This window comes from Drosophila willistoni, assembly GCF_018902025.1.
Source record: "Drosophila willistoni isolate 14030-0811.24 chromosome 2R unlocalized genomic scaffold, UCI_dwil_1.1 Seg167, whole genome shotgun sequence".
NCBI lineage: Eukaryota > Metazoa > Arthropoda > Insecta > Diptera > Drosophilidae > Drosophila > Drosophila willistoni.
The window spans coordinates 19,472,568-19,487,035 of record NW_025814050.1 but is presented as its reverse complement, the minus strand read 5'-3'; the positions used below and the strand labels follow the sequence as shown (position 1 = coordinate 19,487,035).

Below are 14,468 nucleotides of genomic sequence, written 5' to 3'. Positions count from 1 at the left end.
TTTGATTTAGCTTTTAAAATTTGTGTAAGAACAATTTCTATTTTTCATCTATCATGATAAACAAAGTAGGTGTTTAGTGTTTTTCAATCGATTGAGTGAATATGGAAAACAAAATGGATTGCTTTTCAAGTAATTGTATTGCTTCTATTATAAAATCTCCAAAAAGTCTTTTGATGTTGAAAGTATTCTTGACTATTATTTTTGCCTAATTGATGAATTTAATTTTTGGTAAGCTCTCAGCAAGAGGATAGCATAATTCTTGTTTTCAAATTTTATGAGTATTTTAGTTGTTTTCACTCTCGCTAACAATCTGCTAAAGTTCTTATGGTACCTACCCTCCACCCCCCTCCCCTTCCACCCACCCATCAGCCAACAAATGCTACCTGAGAGCCATGACTGTTTTTTTTTTCACCTTTCACTTCCCTTCGAACTTTACCATCACTTGAAAATTGCATTTTTACGAAAATGTTTTCCAGGGAAATTCACTACGAGTGGTGCCTAGAGAAGAAGAGGTCGCCAGATATAGATAAAGAGAGAGAGCGAGAGAGAGAATGAGTTAGAGAGAAAGGGAAAACGTGCAGGCCAAGAGGAAAAAATATGAAAACAAATGGCGTTTGATTTTTTTTCTTTTTCCCTTTTTTGTTTTTTTTTTTTTGGTGTTCTTTGGTTTTTGGCCAAGTAAACGAAAACTTTGTTTGTTTGGGAATCGGTATAGGGATATGGATGGCAAGCGATTGATGTGCACTTTGTGGTTTTATTTGGTAAATTTGTTCAAGTCAAAGTGCTCAAATGGATTAACTTATAATACATTGATCAAAGTATACATTTTGTTTAAAGCATTTTCAAACGAATTCTATTTCCCTATTAAACTCTTCCGCTCTCTGGCATAAAAACAGTTCATACTCTGGCCAACGGACGCGGAAGTTAAGCCGCTTATCAGCTTAGCACCGCTGCCATAACCTGCGGGACATTTGGGTCATTCGCTGACAACCAAATAATAGAATGGAATATATAACCAATCTCTAATATAGAGTTGCATTTATGATGGGTTGTCACTGTGCTGTGGACAGCAACAGAGACAGAGGCAGGGGCAGAGGTAGGGGCAGGGGCAATGAGAGTAGTCTATGGCTTGCTTATGTATATATTTTTTGATTAATATTATTGTGCTCTGTGGTGTGGAATTTCCAAAATCTAACCTAAGGCTATTGGAAATATTATTTATGTGTTTTGCTCTTTTAAGTTGATAAACTGATAAATGTAATCAACATGCTGATGGGGGAAAAAAAGAAGGTACAATTTGAATTTTTTAAAGTCTAGTAAATACCCAAGGACCATAAAGCAACACGAGGGCTTTTCAATAAGTAATTGATGTGAAATTTTGTGAAAAGTGGTGACTTTACTTTTTCAAAAATATCTCTTTTTGACTAAGCAACGCTTCAACTTTATTAAGCAATCAGAAAAATATTTTGTGTTCAAGGTCTGCAAAGTAAGCCTTATTGGCTCTGATAGTCTCCCTTACTCATTTAAAATTTTTTCTTCTAGGTTCATCTAAATTTAGGAAAATTGGTTGAAATGGAGTTCTTTAATTATCACTTTTAATGACATAGTACAACAAAATCAAAATTTTTCGTTGTTGTACGAAGTTTTTCTAGTGTTGTTTACTTATTCAATGCTGATCCCGAATCTGCAAACAGTTTTTTCTAATCAGCTCTAGTTCTTGAGAATCTTGATTCTTTATGAATTTTAGTATTTTTTTTTGGATTGGTTGGAGGATAAATTAGACCTATAAAGATGTATTACTTATTCTTCTAAAATCAAAACTGCAGAAATGATAGCTAAAACGACTTCTAATCTCATTTTTTCTTTAAAAGTTTACGACTTTGAAGCCATTTTAGAACTCCAATTAAAATTGCCAACCCAATTTATTGTTACTGTTAAGAATGTGTTCATAATTATCCATTAAAATAAATATTTAGAGGGTAATAAGCTTATTTATAACTTTAAATATTGTTTGAATATACTTATGTGGGACTGGGTTCTGATTCCGTAGAAATAAGTAGTCCCGTTTAGATTTATATTTAGTTACATATATTGTAATAGGTTTCAGTTTTGATTATAATTAGGTTTTAGTAACTATAAAAATGAGTGGATTGAATGGTAAATATTTCGTCTTTAGGTTTTTAATGAGAGCGTCGTTTCTCATTCGTCTTTACACGTCTATGTCTTACTTCTTTAAACGTCTTCTCGTCGTTGGCTCGTCTTAAAAAGTGTTCTTCCTTGTCGTCTCGTAGCAGAATTGCCACATCGTCGTTTTGGGGGTCGCTTGTTACATCGTCTATGAGAATCCTTAAACCGCAAACAAGAATATATTAATATTGTATACAAATACAAACGATAGGATTCTAATCTCCAAAAAGGGCTCCTATGGAAGCAATTTGCTGCACTTAATCAACATTTCGATTTTGTCAATAGAAGACTGTAATGAATAAAACGCATTTATGTAGATCTGTCGTTTGGTTTCCTATTCATACTTTTTGTCAAAGTCAAGCAATCCATCAAATTAATGACATTTAACAATTCCTGGCAATAAAACCAAACATAAGCATGCATATTCTGCATATGAGAGGCATAACCAACATGATTTATAATCAATATTTGGCCCATCAACACAATAAATGGGAATGCGATGCAACAATCAATGATAGACAGAGTATACAAGGATTCTGACAGAGATTTGTTTGAAAGTTTTTAAGAATAGATGTGTTGTATATGTATGTGTACATATGCCGGTCACAAACTGGAACCCACAAAAACCGAATTACAGAGACGAGACGATGCAGATTCTGGAGTGAAGAGAATCGTAAGGGCTGCAAGGACCGTTGAGTGCTGGAGTTAAGTGCTCTGTGTAGCAGCAATCATTGTCAGCAAACACCAAGAACTACCGCAATCATTCCCGATTCTCGACCCTCGATTTGGCAAAGTGCAAGGGGCAAAAACAAAAAGCGTTAACAATTTTTTTTTTGTTTTTTTTTGTGTTTTGCTGTTTATATTTCGTCTTGGTTGCTAGTGCTTGCATCCTGCGAAAATCAAATGCAAATGCAAACTAGAGTTGGCATCAATCGAGCTGTCGAATTCCGCCCACACAACTCAATCTATCTCTCTCTCTCTGTCTCTCTGTGTGTCTCGCTTTTGAATTTGGATTGCTGGAATTAATGATGGGTCTTGTGGATTGAGCTTGAGGTTGTTGTTTTTTGTTCTTAGGTTTTTTTTTTTGGTTCTTTTGGATTCTAAGTGTGTTTTATGTTGAATCAAGTGGAAATTCCATTGATTTGCTTTTCGGTTAAGTGAAAGGAAAACGCACAAAACGAGGCGCGTTTATAATAATGGAAGGCATGACTGCATACATAGGGTTTCCATACTGAAGCCAACACAACGGCAGGTCCACAATCAAGTAGTCATAGCTAAACGAGAACAAATGCAAAAACTCATTTGAGCGAAAAAATCATTTTGCACAAATATTATAGAAAACACACAAAATAAATCTCTAATGTACAAGGCAACGACTTAAGTGTTATCCTACATCAAGTAAGCTATGAATATAAATTGTTTTCGTTTAAGCCACCCTTTAACCTATGACTCCTACAGGGTATTGGAGGCAAAAAGTAACAAGTAATGGCTATCGAAGTGAAAATCTGCTTTTGTCAGCATGTCAGCTCAAGGAATAAGTATGAGTAAGATTTGCCTTACTTGTAATTTTAGGCTGTTAGTTCTGTCATTGCTTTGTGCAATCAAATGCAAAATTTATTTAATTAAAGTACAGAATATTCACCAAAAGCTAGACAAAAGAGATAAAGAAAATGACAGTTATAGAGAAAGAATGTAAACGAATCAGAGAAAGTGAGAGATAGAGAGAGAGAAAGAGTGAAACAGAGTCGACAGTAATCAAATCAACTGGAAACGATTTTAACTAATGAACTTTTGTCTGTCTAAAACTTTTAATTGCTCAAAGAAGAGAATTCATCCTAAAGAAAACATAATGAACTACATATTATGTTAGTTTTATATATTTGTTAGTTACTAGAAATTTTTTAAAAATTTCAATAAATTTTACAATAACAAATGACTGGTTTGTCTTTGGAGCTAAAATGAATAAATAGAAAAGAATATTTGTGGTGTTTTTTTTTTCATTTTAATTTAGGTTTTATGCGAATAGTTTGATCAAACCTTTTTATTTATTATTATAAATTATTGCCTTGATTAGCTCATTTTAGTTTGGCGTGTTTTGAAGCAGATTTCATAGTAAAAGAGAAAAATGTAATATATTTCATTACAGTGCGCAAAATTGAAATTGCAACTTATCCTTTTTACTTAATTTAAAATGTTCGTTATAGCTAATATTTATAAGCTTTATTATTATGGAATTTAATCAAGAGAAAATCCATTTTGGTTTGTCAATGGGCATTGGTACATTTAATCATCTGAGTTAAATCAGATCATCTATCAGTTTTATCGGAGTGCAGTTAGCTACACATTACTTAACATTTATAAAAATCTTAATACACCTGTAGAAACATACAACTAGAAAGCATTATAGGTGAAAGAGAAACTAGGATCTCGAGGTATCAAATAGGTGCAACGTTACTACCAAAAGTTTCCAACAACCAGTCCAAAAATACCCTTTTAAAGACTTTAAATATGCTGAAAATAAAAATATTTCTCTAAGTAAGTTTCAAGTCTATAAATTTGTTGAAAACATTGATTACTTTTCCAGTCCATTGCCTACTTTCAGGGGTAAAGCCACAAATCCGCCTATAAGCAAAGCTGCATACCTCAAATTCTCATTTAATTGCAAAAAATTTGTTTGGAAGCAAATTAAAATTATATTTTTTGGAGCCCTTCGTCTTGTCTTTGTCTGACGATTAGTTTCTTTTTTATTAATTTCGCAGTTTTTTTTCGAACTACCAAAACAAGAAAGATAAATTTCCCATCTTTCAACAGTTTTTATGAAAAATAATCATAAGTTAGTAATATTTATGAATTTAGTTGGTATTAAGGTATTTCTAAATGGATCAAGTCAGTTCAAATAAAAGTTGGTGACTTGATCAAAATACCTTTTTTAGTTCTATCAAATTCTATTTTGGAACGAGACTCAAAAGATAAAAGATTTGCTGATAATAACAACTAAATAAATAAAAAAAAAAATAAATAAAAAAATATAAGAAATATAGATATAAAAAAAAAACTTATTCTTCATTTGGCTCAGTTTTACTAAAAATTTATAGATTTATAATCAATTTGCTTACTGCATTTTTTAGGTTTTATACCGATGGTATATTATTTTCAACTTTGAACGGAGAAAACTAGCTAAACTAAGGCCCTTGGCCATAATGGGGTCATTTACCTCATTGGCAACTCAATGGATAGTTTTGGTACTACTTTTTGGTATTGGTCAAGCAGCAAGGGAAAGTAAGTAGTACAAAAATATGGGAAACTGTTCGAATCCTTATCGTAATATTACTTTCTTATAGATCCTCTTAAAGATCCACGCATTTGTGGTCGTCCTCAATGTGAACCGAAAACTTCGAAATTCAATTATGGCGAAGTTCTTTATAAATACGATTACACTGTCTCAGTACGAACAGAATTTGCCGGTTCCGGTGATAATAGTTCCGATTTGTTTTTAAAGGCAAATTTGGATATATTTTTCCCCAAGCCATGTGAAGGATATTTGCGTATCAACGATGCAAAGCTCTTTGATAAATCGGAAGCCTTCACGGCTGACAATTCCAATTTTGATTCGTATAATGAGAAGCCCAAGGACGTAGTCGATTATTATGATACTTTGAGTAGTGCTGAAAATAGTTTCAGTGATCAAGATACCCCAGTCACTGAGGAATACGAGAATCTACATCCAAAGAGTATGGATTTGGCCAATGATTTGAGACAGAATCTCTTGCGATTTGCCTATCACGATGGCTTGATAAGTGAAGTCTGTCCACTGGAGGTGGAGACAGCCTGGGTATTGAATATTAAAAAGGGAATCTTATCGGCATTTCAAAACACAATGTTGCGTTTCGATGTGGACTTTAATACAACCGAAACGGATGTATCAGGTGAATGTCAAGTGCAATATGCTTTAGATGCAACCGACAGTGTTTTTGTGACCATCAAAAAGACAAAGGATATTGGCACCTGCAGACATCGATATGCCACTCAATCAGTGCTGCAGACCACGCCATACACCTTCAGGGATGACAAGACCATTTGGCCCATTTTGAATTCACAGAGCTATTGTAATGTAAGTCATAACTTTGATGATGATAGAAAGCAATTTGGGTAAACAAGTAATTAATTTTTGTAGCTAACTGTTGACAATAGTGTCTACAAGGAGATCAGCTGCCTGGAAACTCATTTGCTATTGCCATTCTCGAATGCCAGCTCTGGAGCTTTGACCACCAGTCAGAGCAAATTAGAGCTGAAGGGTGAGGAATCGTACAGCATAAGTGAATTCCTTGAACAGAGTGAGTAATCAAATTTTGGTCGAAGATGAAATTCGGGGTCTCAGTTCATCTAATTTGCTTCCCCTTCCCCCCATCGCCCCCCCTCTCACAGATACCGAGATGATAGAACGTCGTGCCACACTGATTTTTGACCACACACCACCCGTTAAGCCCACTCATGATGAGATAAAAGCGGCACGTGAACTTCTAGTGCAGATGTGTGCATCGGGCTTTCCCAATATTCAAAGAGAGTTCATTGATGTCTTTACGAATTTTTTGCAAACCTCAAAAAGTTTGAATTACAAAACGCTCTCCACATTACTGCAGCGTTCGGCTAGTACCTGTGACCAGGGCAGGTGAGTAGGCTAATATGACGATGGTGGGAAAACTCTTGCTTATTAAATCGATTTTTTATTTTTTCATAGAAATCATGTGCTGGAATCTCTGCCATACATTGGCAGTACAGCTTCATATCAAGTGATGCGCGATCAAATTGTAACCGAAAAGTTGACCAAGGAAATGGCATACAGTTGGATGACTTCATTGTCCTTTATCACACGGCCCGATGATGAGACTCTCGAGACCTTTTATACCATATTGGAGTATGCAAAGAACAAACTAGATCCCGAGTATACATTGGGAGCCACAGCTGTGGTGCATAGCTATTGCAAACATCATGAGAATTGTGAAGAGAATTTGAAAGTTCAGCAAATTGTCAATTTGCTAGAGACCGAATTTCTAAGTCTCTATCAAAAGTATCGTGGGGAACGTAAGCAACGTGAACGACTTATTGTGTTGCTAAAAGGTTTGGGTAATATTGGTGCCATCTCTGAGAAATTTGCCCAGCATTTGCAAGGAATTATCAAGGATAATGTGAAGACACCTGTGGAGATACGTTTGCAGGCTGTTTTAGCTTTTCGTCGAGTCGATTGTCTTAAATATCGCAACTACTTTTTGGATAGCTATGGCGATTATACCCTCAATTCGGAATTGCGTATCTACAGTTATCTACAGACTATGCGATGTCCCGACTATATATCAATGGCCACCATCAAATCCATATTGGAGCATGAGGAAATCAATCAAGTTGGTTCATATGTCTGGTCACATTTAAGCAATTTGGCGCGATCCAATTCCCCAGTCCGCATTGAAGCACAAGGTTTACTCCTGAATGATGAATTATCCGAGAAATTCAAATTGGATATACGTAAATTTTCAAGAAATTATGAGCATAGTTTGTTCTTTGATGAATATAATTTTGGTAAGTTCTATCAATTGTTTTGTGAATTAACCGATCAATAAAAATTCTGTTTTCTAGGTACCACCACGGATGCTAATCTGATATTTGGCACTGATTCTTATCTGCCCCGAATTGCTAGTGTTAATTTTACAGCAGATCTTTTTGGTCAATCTGTTAATTTCTTCGAGTTTAGCGCACGGGCCGAAGGATTCGAAGAGTTAGTATCTCAAGCCTTTGGACCAAAGGGTCCCTTTAATGGTGAAATTCTGCGAAAGAAACTCTCCTTCCTGAACCGCTGGTTGGGCAATGAAAGTGCAGAGGAAGACGACACTTTGGAAAATCTTTTGAATTTGGATAACTTACGTTTGAAGAGAAAGGCCCAACAGGGCTCAACTGCAGCTGGAGTGGAGGAGGACATTGATGATGATGCTGACTACAATTTCGAGGAGAGTCTCAGCGGCGCTAAACGTTCGAAACGCGATGCCCCTCCTGCCAGTGGAAGGCAACAGAGTATTGAAAATAATGTGGATAAATTGGGTTACAAGCTAAAATATGACTACAACAATCCAAAAGCTCAGTTTGGTCTACGTGTCTTTGGCAATGATTTGCGTTTCTATAGTGTGGAGTCCATGCTTGAGGTGATGGCTTTGGCCCAGGAATTCAATCCCTTCCATCAGGCCCAGAAGGTGTTGTCTGGCAAGGAATTCACGTATACGAAGTCAAGAGTGTTCCTAGATGCAGCTTATAGTGTGCCCCTGGCAGTGGGTTTACCATTGGCTATACACGCTTTCGGTGCCTCATCGGTGGACTTGCGTATCTCTGGAAATCTGGAGCAAGTGGATCCTGTTACGGATTGGCATTTCGATGTACAGGGCAGATTTAAGCCATCCGTATCGATAGATGTCATCACAACAATGCAAACGGATATGTTTTGGGGACAGTCTGGCATTAAGGTCAAGAGTAATTTGTACTCCAATTCCGAAGTAGAAGCCAAGTTGAAGGTGCGCGGCAGAAATTTAGTATCCTTCTCATTCAATTTGCCCCAGGATAAGAATGAAATTTTCAGTGCCCGCTCCGAGTTGCTTGTGATAAGACGAGATGAGGAACTACCCCAACCGGGCATTGAGAAGCGTAGCTCCAACTCCACCTGCACTTGGCCAGTTCTCGATCGAGCGATTGGCCTGCAAATGTGCTCCCACTATAGTGTGCCCGATCTGAGCAATGCTACAACAATTTATCCCTCACTTTTGCTTTCGGGTCCCCTAAACTTTAGCTTGATATTGAAGAAATCCGATTTGACGGCCAAGAAATATGCCTTTGAATACAAATGGGATCAACTGGAGACGGATAATCAGTTCTCCTTGGTATTCACTACGCCCGGATCGAAAGTGCCACGTGTTTTGTTGGCCAACGTAACGAGTGTGCCGAATGCCTTTAATGCTTCGGTGGCCTTTGTTAATGGAGCTAGTCGAGCCTCTGCTGGTTGCAGTTACGATGGCAATCCCGACTATAGACGCTTGGATGTCTATCTGGATACAAATGGCAATCGATCATTGGATTTGGGTATGGAATTAAGACGCTATCAGGATTTCACTGCCTGGATCTATAAGCCACGCATGCTTTTGGCTGTTAACGGAATAAACATAACTGGTCTAGTGGGTTCCATAAAGATCAATGAGAAAAATGGCATCAAACAACATGATGTTGAGCTATCTTTTGAGACCAGGAAACTTCAGGCAATGGTCAGTGGCAATGTGGTGCAGAGCGAAGTGACCACATCGACTAATATGACTATTAACTATAGGGTAAGTCAATAAGAAAATTAAGCTAGTTTAAGATTAATACCAATTCTATCACTTTATAGTTCCAAGCCAATAAGATTGAAACCATCAACTTTGCTGGACGTCTGGTCAATAATGGTGATAGATCAAAAACCGAATATCGTGGCAATATGAAATTACGTACCTCAGCCTATCCGAAGCTCAATTTTGCATCAAATGCCACATGGTTGAGTCTGCAGGGTCATACCGAAGGCATGATCACCTACAATAATGCACCAGACTATACAAATCCCAATTATACCAGTTTGATACGTTTAATCTTTGCTCGTTCCCAATCTGAAAATATGGCTGAAGCGTCCAAGACAAGAGCAAGTCTGGAACTTAAATTACCGAGATCTAAGATCGATTATCGCATATTGGTGAAACATGAAGAGCGAAATAAAAATGGCACCGAACATAATGTGATAGTGGGTCTAAAATATGCTCCAGAAAAGGAAGTCACTGGACTCTTTTCGGTTCACTTGCCCCGCCGTCAATTGTTTGCCATTGATGCCTACATGAATGTCACAGTGCCTGACTTTAATTCCTGTACGGCTAGCATAAAGGTCAATGAGAAGGCTGTAAAAGATTATATAGTAAGTTCGTAAACGGAATTTGTAAATGATCCACTTAATTTAAAGTTGATTTTTCTTATTTTTCTTTTAGATCTATATAAATGGTTCTTGGTTCACGGGACACTCCATAGCCATTAAGGGCAACTACAAGGATCGCAGTTCCAGGGTTCAGGCTTTGCATCATTTGAAAATGATAGTAGAGAGTCCTTCGTTTGAGACTACCTCCCTAAATATAGTCTATCGACGCAATCAGCTATTGATTTTCTATGATCTGCAAGCCAAATATGGTAAAGATCCATATGGAGTGACCATACAATATGCCGCAAATGATCACAATCGTAACTCGAATGCTGAAGTGCGCTTTAAGGTCAAAGAGCGGGACTATTGGATCACTGCCAAAGTGTTGTCAGAGCAACCAAAACTTTTGCAATTGGAATTGCATGTAGACAAGTAACTAAAATTTTGTTAGAAACTTTTTCCAAAATGTACTTAGTATTTATTTTTAAACAGAATACGAGATGTCCATATTAAGCTGGGCCTGCTGAATATAGAGACACGCAAAGAATTGTCATTGGAATTGAAGTGGGATGCCAATCGAGATCCTACCCAACGTTTGGGTCTTCTAATTGAATACAATAATCCAGGCACTAAGCACTACGATGGCAATGTGATGCTCACCTATCCGGAACGTACTATCAATTGTGGTTTCAATACCTATACGGGAGGACCTAAATATTATGGCAAGGCACATGCCTCGTGGAGCATTACGGAGGTGATTGAATTTACCTATGATGCAGGCATAATGCCAGGTGAACATTTGCACAATTGGATACATGCAGAGCTGAGTACACCCTTCGAGGGTTGGCAGACAAATAGTTTGCGCGCTGGTGTCTATAATATGGATAACCTAATCCTGATTAACTCCACTCTCTTCTGGGCTGATGATCAGACTTTGGAATTGGGCTACAAGAGCGACTATGATATACGCGATCAATTAGTGAGCTTTGACATACGTTTTGGCATCAACAGCACCATCAAGGATATACCCACCATCAACATTAAGGCCAAGCATTGGCAAGATAATAGCAAAATAGACACCGATCTATATCTGAGATATAGTGGACAAAATGAGACAATCAATACTTACAATATCTTGTCCAAGTGGCAGTTTTTGCGCAATCAACGCTATAAGAATGTTTCGGGTACAATGCAGTTGATAAGCCCCTTCGAGGGGTATCGTAAGGGTGGCCTGGCAGCTGAATTTATGCTCAACGATCAGCGTCAAGTGAGCGGAGCTGCTCAACTTGGCTTCGATATAAGACAATTCACCCTGACCATGGATGGCTATGTGAAGAAATTCACGGATAATATGCTGACCATCAATATAACCACACCGCTGGAGAAATTCCGTACGATAAATGTGCGATTTGGCCTCAATGAGAAGAAACGTCATGCTGTGGCAGAGGTTCGAGCACCACCCGCTGCTCTGGGTGCTGAGGCATTGGCCGATATTAAGAATCTACTCGATTTCGATGTTAAATTGAGTGTGGCCACGCCCATAGAGAACTTCCACCAGGCGGCTCTATTCGCTAAATTCAATTCGGAACGTGTCGATATGCGAGGCTTGTGGAATAATTCAACTCTCGGTTTCACTGGAGTCTGGCGTATGCATAATATCACCGATTTTGAGTATTCCTATTTGGTGTTTACTCCATTGGCTGGTTTCGAGGAGAATGGCTTTATTGTTCAGCTCTTGCATAGGGATAACTTTATCTTCCGATTGCATGGCAAACTTTCGCAATATAAATTGGGAGCCAAGATCAATGGCCATCCCATGTCAAAGTTGATGAATCAATTGGGTAAAAGTAAATTGAAATTGGAAACGTTCTACGATGATGACTTTAATCCATCAATTGCTGAGGATATTGATGAAATTGAGGCGACTGAGAACTATTTCGCATACCATGTTGACTTCGAGGTGGATTCTCTGGTCTGGCCCACCATAGTCGGTGAAGGTGAAATCGAAGAGATTGTCGATTTATATCAAACTGTGGGACATATTCAATTACCTCAGGGTCGCATCGAATTCAAGGATCGTTTGCATTATCCTGACTACATCAATGTACTCAATGTGCTGAGTGTGAGCACTCCCTTTAATGTGGCTAAGGATCTGAAATCCATATTTGAGTATCATGTCGATTTGCAATTCAATTCGTTCTATCAGCGTATTGAATTTGAGGTTCATGATGCTTTGGACAAACTACAGGAAATGGGTTTCCAATTGAACTACACCAAAGTGGTGGATAATGTCAAGCCAAAGGCCCATAATGTGCAATTGAAATTGATTACACCGTATGAGCTCTTACGTGAAATCGATATCAATGGCAGATTAGAATTGGATGATGTGGCCTATAAGGGAAACATTACTTCAATCACTTCCCATACTCATCTATCTTTGGCCGCTGCTGTGGAGGCAAGAAAATATTATGAATTTATTTTTATTCCAAATAAATGTTACTATCTTTATTTTTAATTAATAGAATGAAGATAACTTCTTGGAGACCTCAGTGGGTATTCTTTTAGAAACGGATGTCATACCTCACTATGCCTGTCAGGTGTACTTTAAAAAAGATTTCTCAGCTGTCGACAATCTTATCGATATACGTTTTGAGGTCACCGATAATGGCACTCTAAATAAGGTAAATTAGGTGGTAAACAGATGAATTCATTTTGGTCTAAATATATATTAATTTTATAGCTACACATCGAAACTGATTGGCATACAAATCCAGCGTATTTCATCAATGCCAATGGCAAAGTTCATACTACCATGTTGCCTCTTCAGTTGGCCTCTACCTCCATTTTGGTGACCAAAGGTCAGAGTCCTCAACTGAACTTTGATCTTAATTTCCTTAGCCGCAATGGTCAGAGTATTGCTTATGGCACAAGGGCCAGCAAGAAGCAGGATGTCTTCAATGTGGAAATATGGACTCCTATGAAGAACTATCGCAATATTTCGATGCATGGCACTTTGACACGTAACAGCCGGGATGCTCAGCGATATGATGTTGTCGGTAATCTGTATCGAAATATGGCCACCTATGGCATAACAGGAGCTGTGCGAATGGCCGACACTCTGCCCATTGATGTCACGTTGCGAGTTCAGCCCAAAACTGGAGGACGCGATGGTGTCATTGAATTGAATATCAATGAAGCGGGAGCAAAGAAAATTCGTTTCTCCTTCAGTGCCATTGAGGATGGCAAGATGTGCCAGATATCGGGTGGCTATAGTGTTAGCGAGACCAACGGAGCCATGGACTTCTCAGTGCTGGTAGAGAGTACAGAACCAGAAATAGCACGCATTAATTTCTATGGCAATCTGAAGCCCGTGGAGCAGGGTAGAATCATTGGTGACATCAATTTGCAGACACCATGGAAAGAATTGGGCATTGAAACGGTGCATCTTCACTCTGATGTGGGAGTGCGTAATGATAGTGGCAAAATAATTGGTGAATATAAAATTGGCAAGCACATCGGACGCGGCAGTTGTCTATGGTCATGGATCCTGAACGAGAATCTGCAATTGGTGCTAGAGAGTTATATGGAGCGACCGAATGCCAAGCCCAGAATTGTGCACGCCAGCGCCAAGTATCTAAATCCGGGCAAATCTTTCTTGCAACTTGAATCCGGTGGCCGTCTGAGTGTTGACTCCAAATGGAATCTAGATGTGAATGGTAGTTTGCAATTTAAATCGCAGGATGACTTTGCCTTCGGAGTCCTCACCCAGTTACCCCTGCCAGTGGGCGATCATCATCAGTTATCTGCTCTATATAGGGGTAATATTATCAGTAAACAGTTTAAGGATCCCAATCTCTTTGTCGAGGGTAGCTATGAGGCTTTGCAGGCTAAGCGTAAGCTTCTCACTCGTCTCTCATATCGCAATGCCACAAACGATCTGCTGGGTTTGGCTCATGTGGAATGGGGACAGATCCAGAATCTATCGATTGTCGAAGGAGACTTCGAATTGCAGCGCAAACAGGGTGTCCGTAGGGAGTTCCATGCCAAATTGATTACACCACAATTCAAGGATGAGCACACTTTCGCTCTCACTGGACACTATGACATGGCCAATGCTGACTATCATAATTTGGTGTGTGCTCTGGCCTATCCAGCCAGTCGTCGTATATCAGATTTAGATGTTTCCTTCAGTTCATTGACCAACATGCATGGAGTTTTTAACAGTACCACGCCCTTCCTCAATGTCACTTGGTTCAAGACAGACTTTGAATTCACCACAAAAAGGTTAGATATCCCAAAGAGTTTTCAAAATCTA

The 14,468-nt window shown here is 38.4% G+C and overlaps 1 protein-coding gene across 1 annotated transcript in view; it reads left to right on the top strand.

Annotated features, from left to right (window-relative positions):
* The window catches only part of LOC6642867, a 28,377-nt gene that overhangs the window by 8,660 nt on the left and 5,249 nt on the right, over positions 1-14,468 (top strand). Inside the window, exons 2-12 of the mRNA XM_002065427.4 lie at positions 5,316-5,466; positions 5,529-6,298; positions 6,362-6,521; positions 6,613-6,856; positions 6,926-7,761; positions 7,819-9,545; positions 9,605-10,156; positions 10,227-10,585; positions 10,646-12,608; positions 12,676-12,834; positions 12,894-14,437. Coding sequence (XP_002065463.2) covers positions 5,388-5,466; positions 5,529-6,298; positions 6,362-6,521; positions 6,613-6,856; positions 6,926-7,761; positions 7,819-9,545; positions 9,605-10,156; positions 10,227-10,585; positions 10,646-12,608; positions 12,676-12,834; positions 12,894-14,437 — 8,393 coding nt within the window. The 5' untranslated portion in view covers positions 5,316-5,387. The remainder of the gene's footprint in view (positions 1-5,315; positions 5,467-5,528; positions 6,299-6,361; positions 6,522-6,612; positions 6,857-6,925; positions 7,762-7,818; positions 9,546-9,604; positions 10,157-10,226; positions 10,586-10,645; positions 12,609-12,675; positions 12,835-12,893; positions 14,438-14,468) is intronic.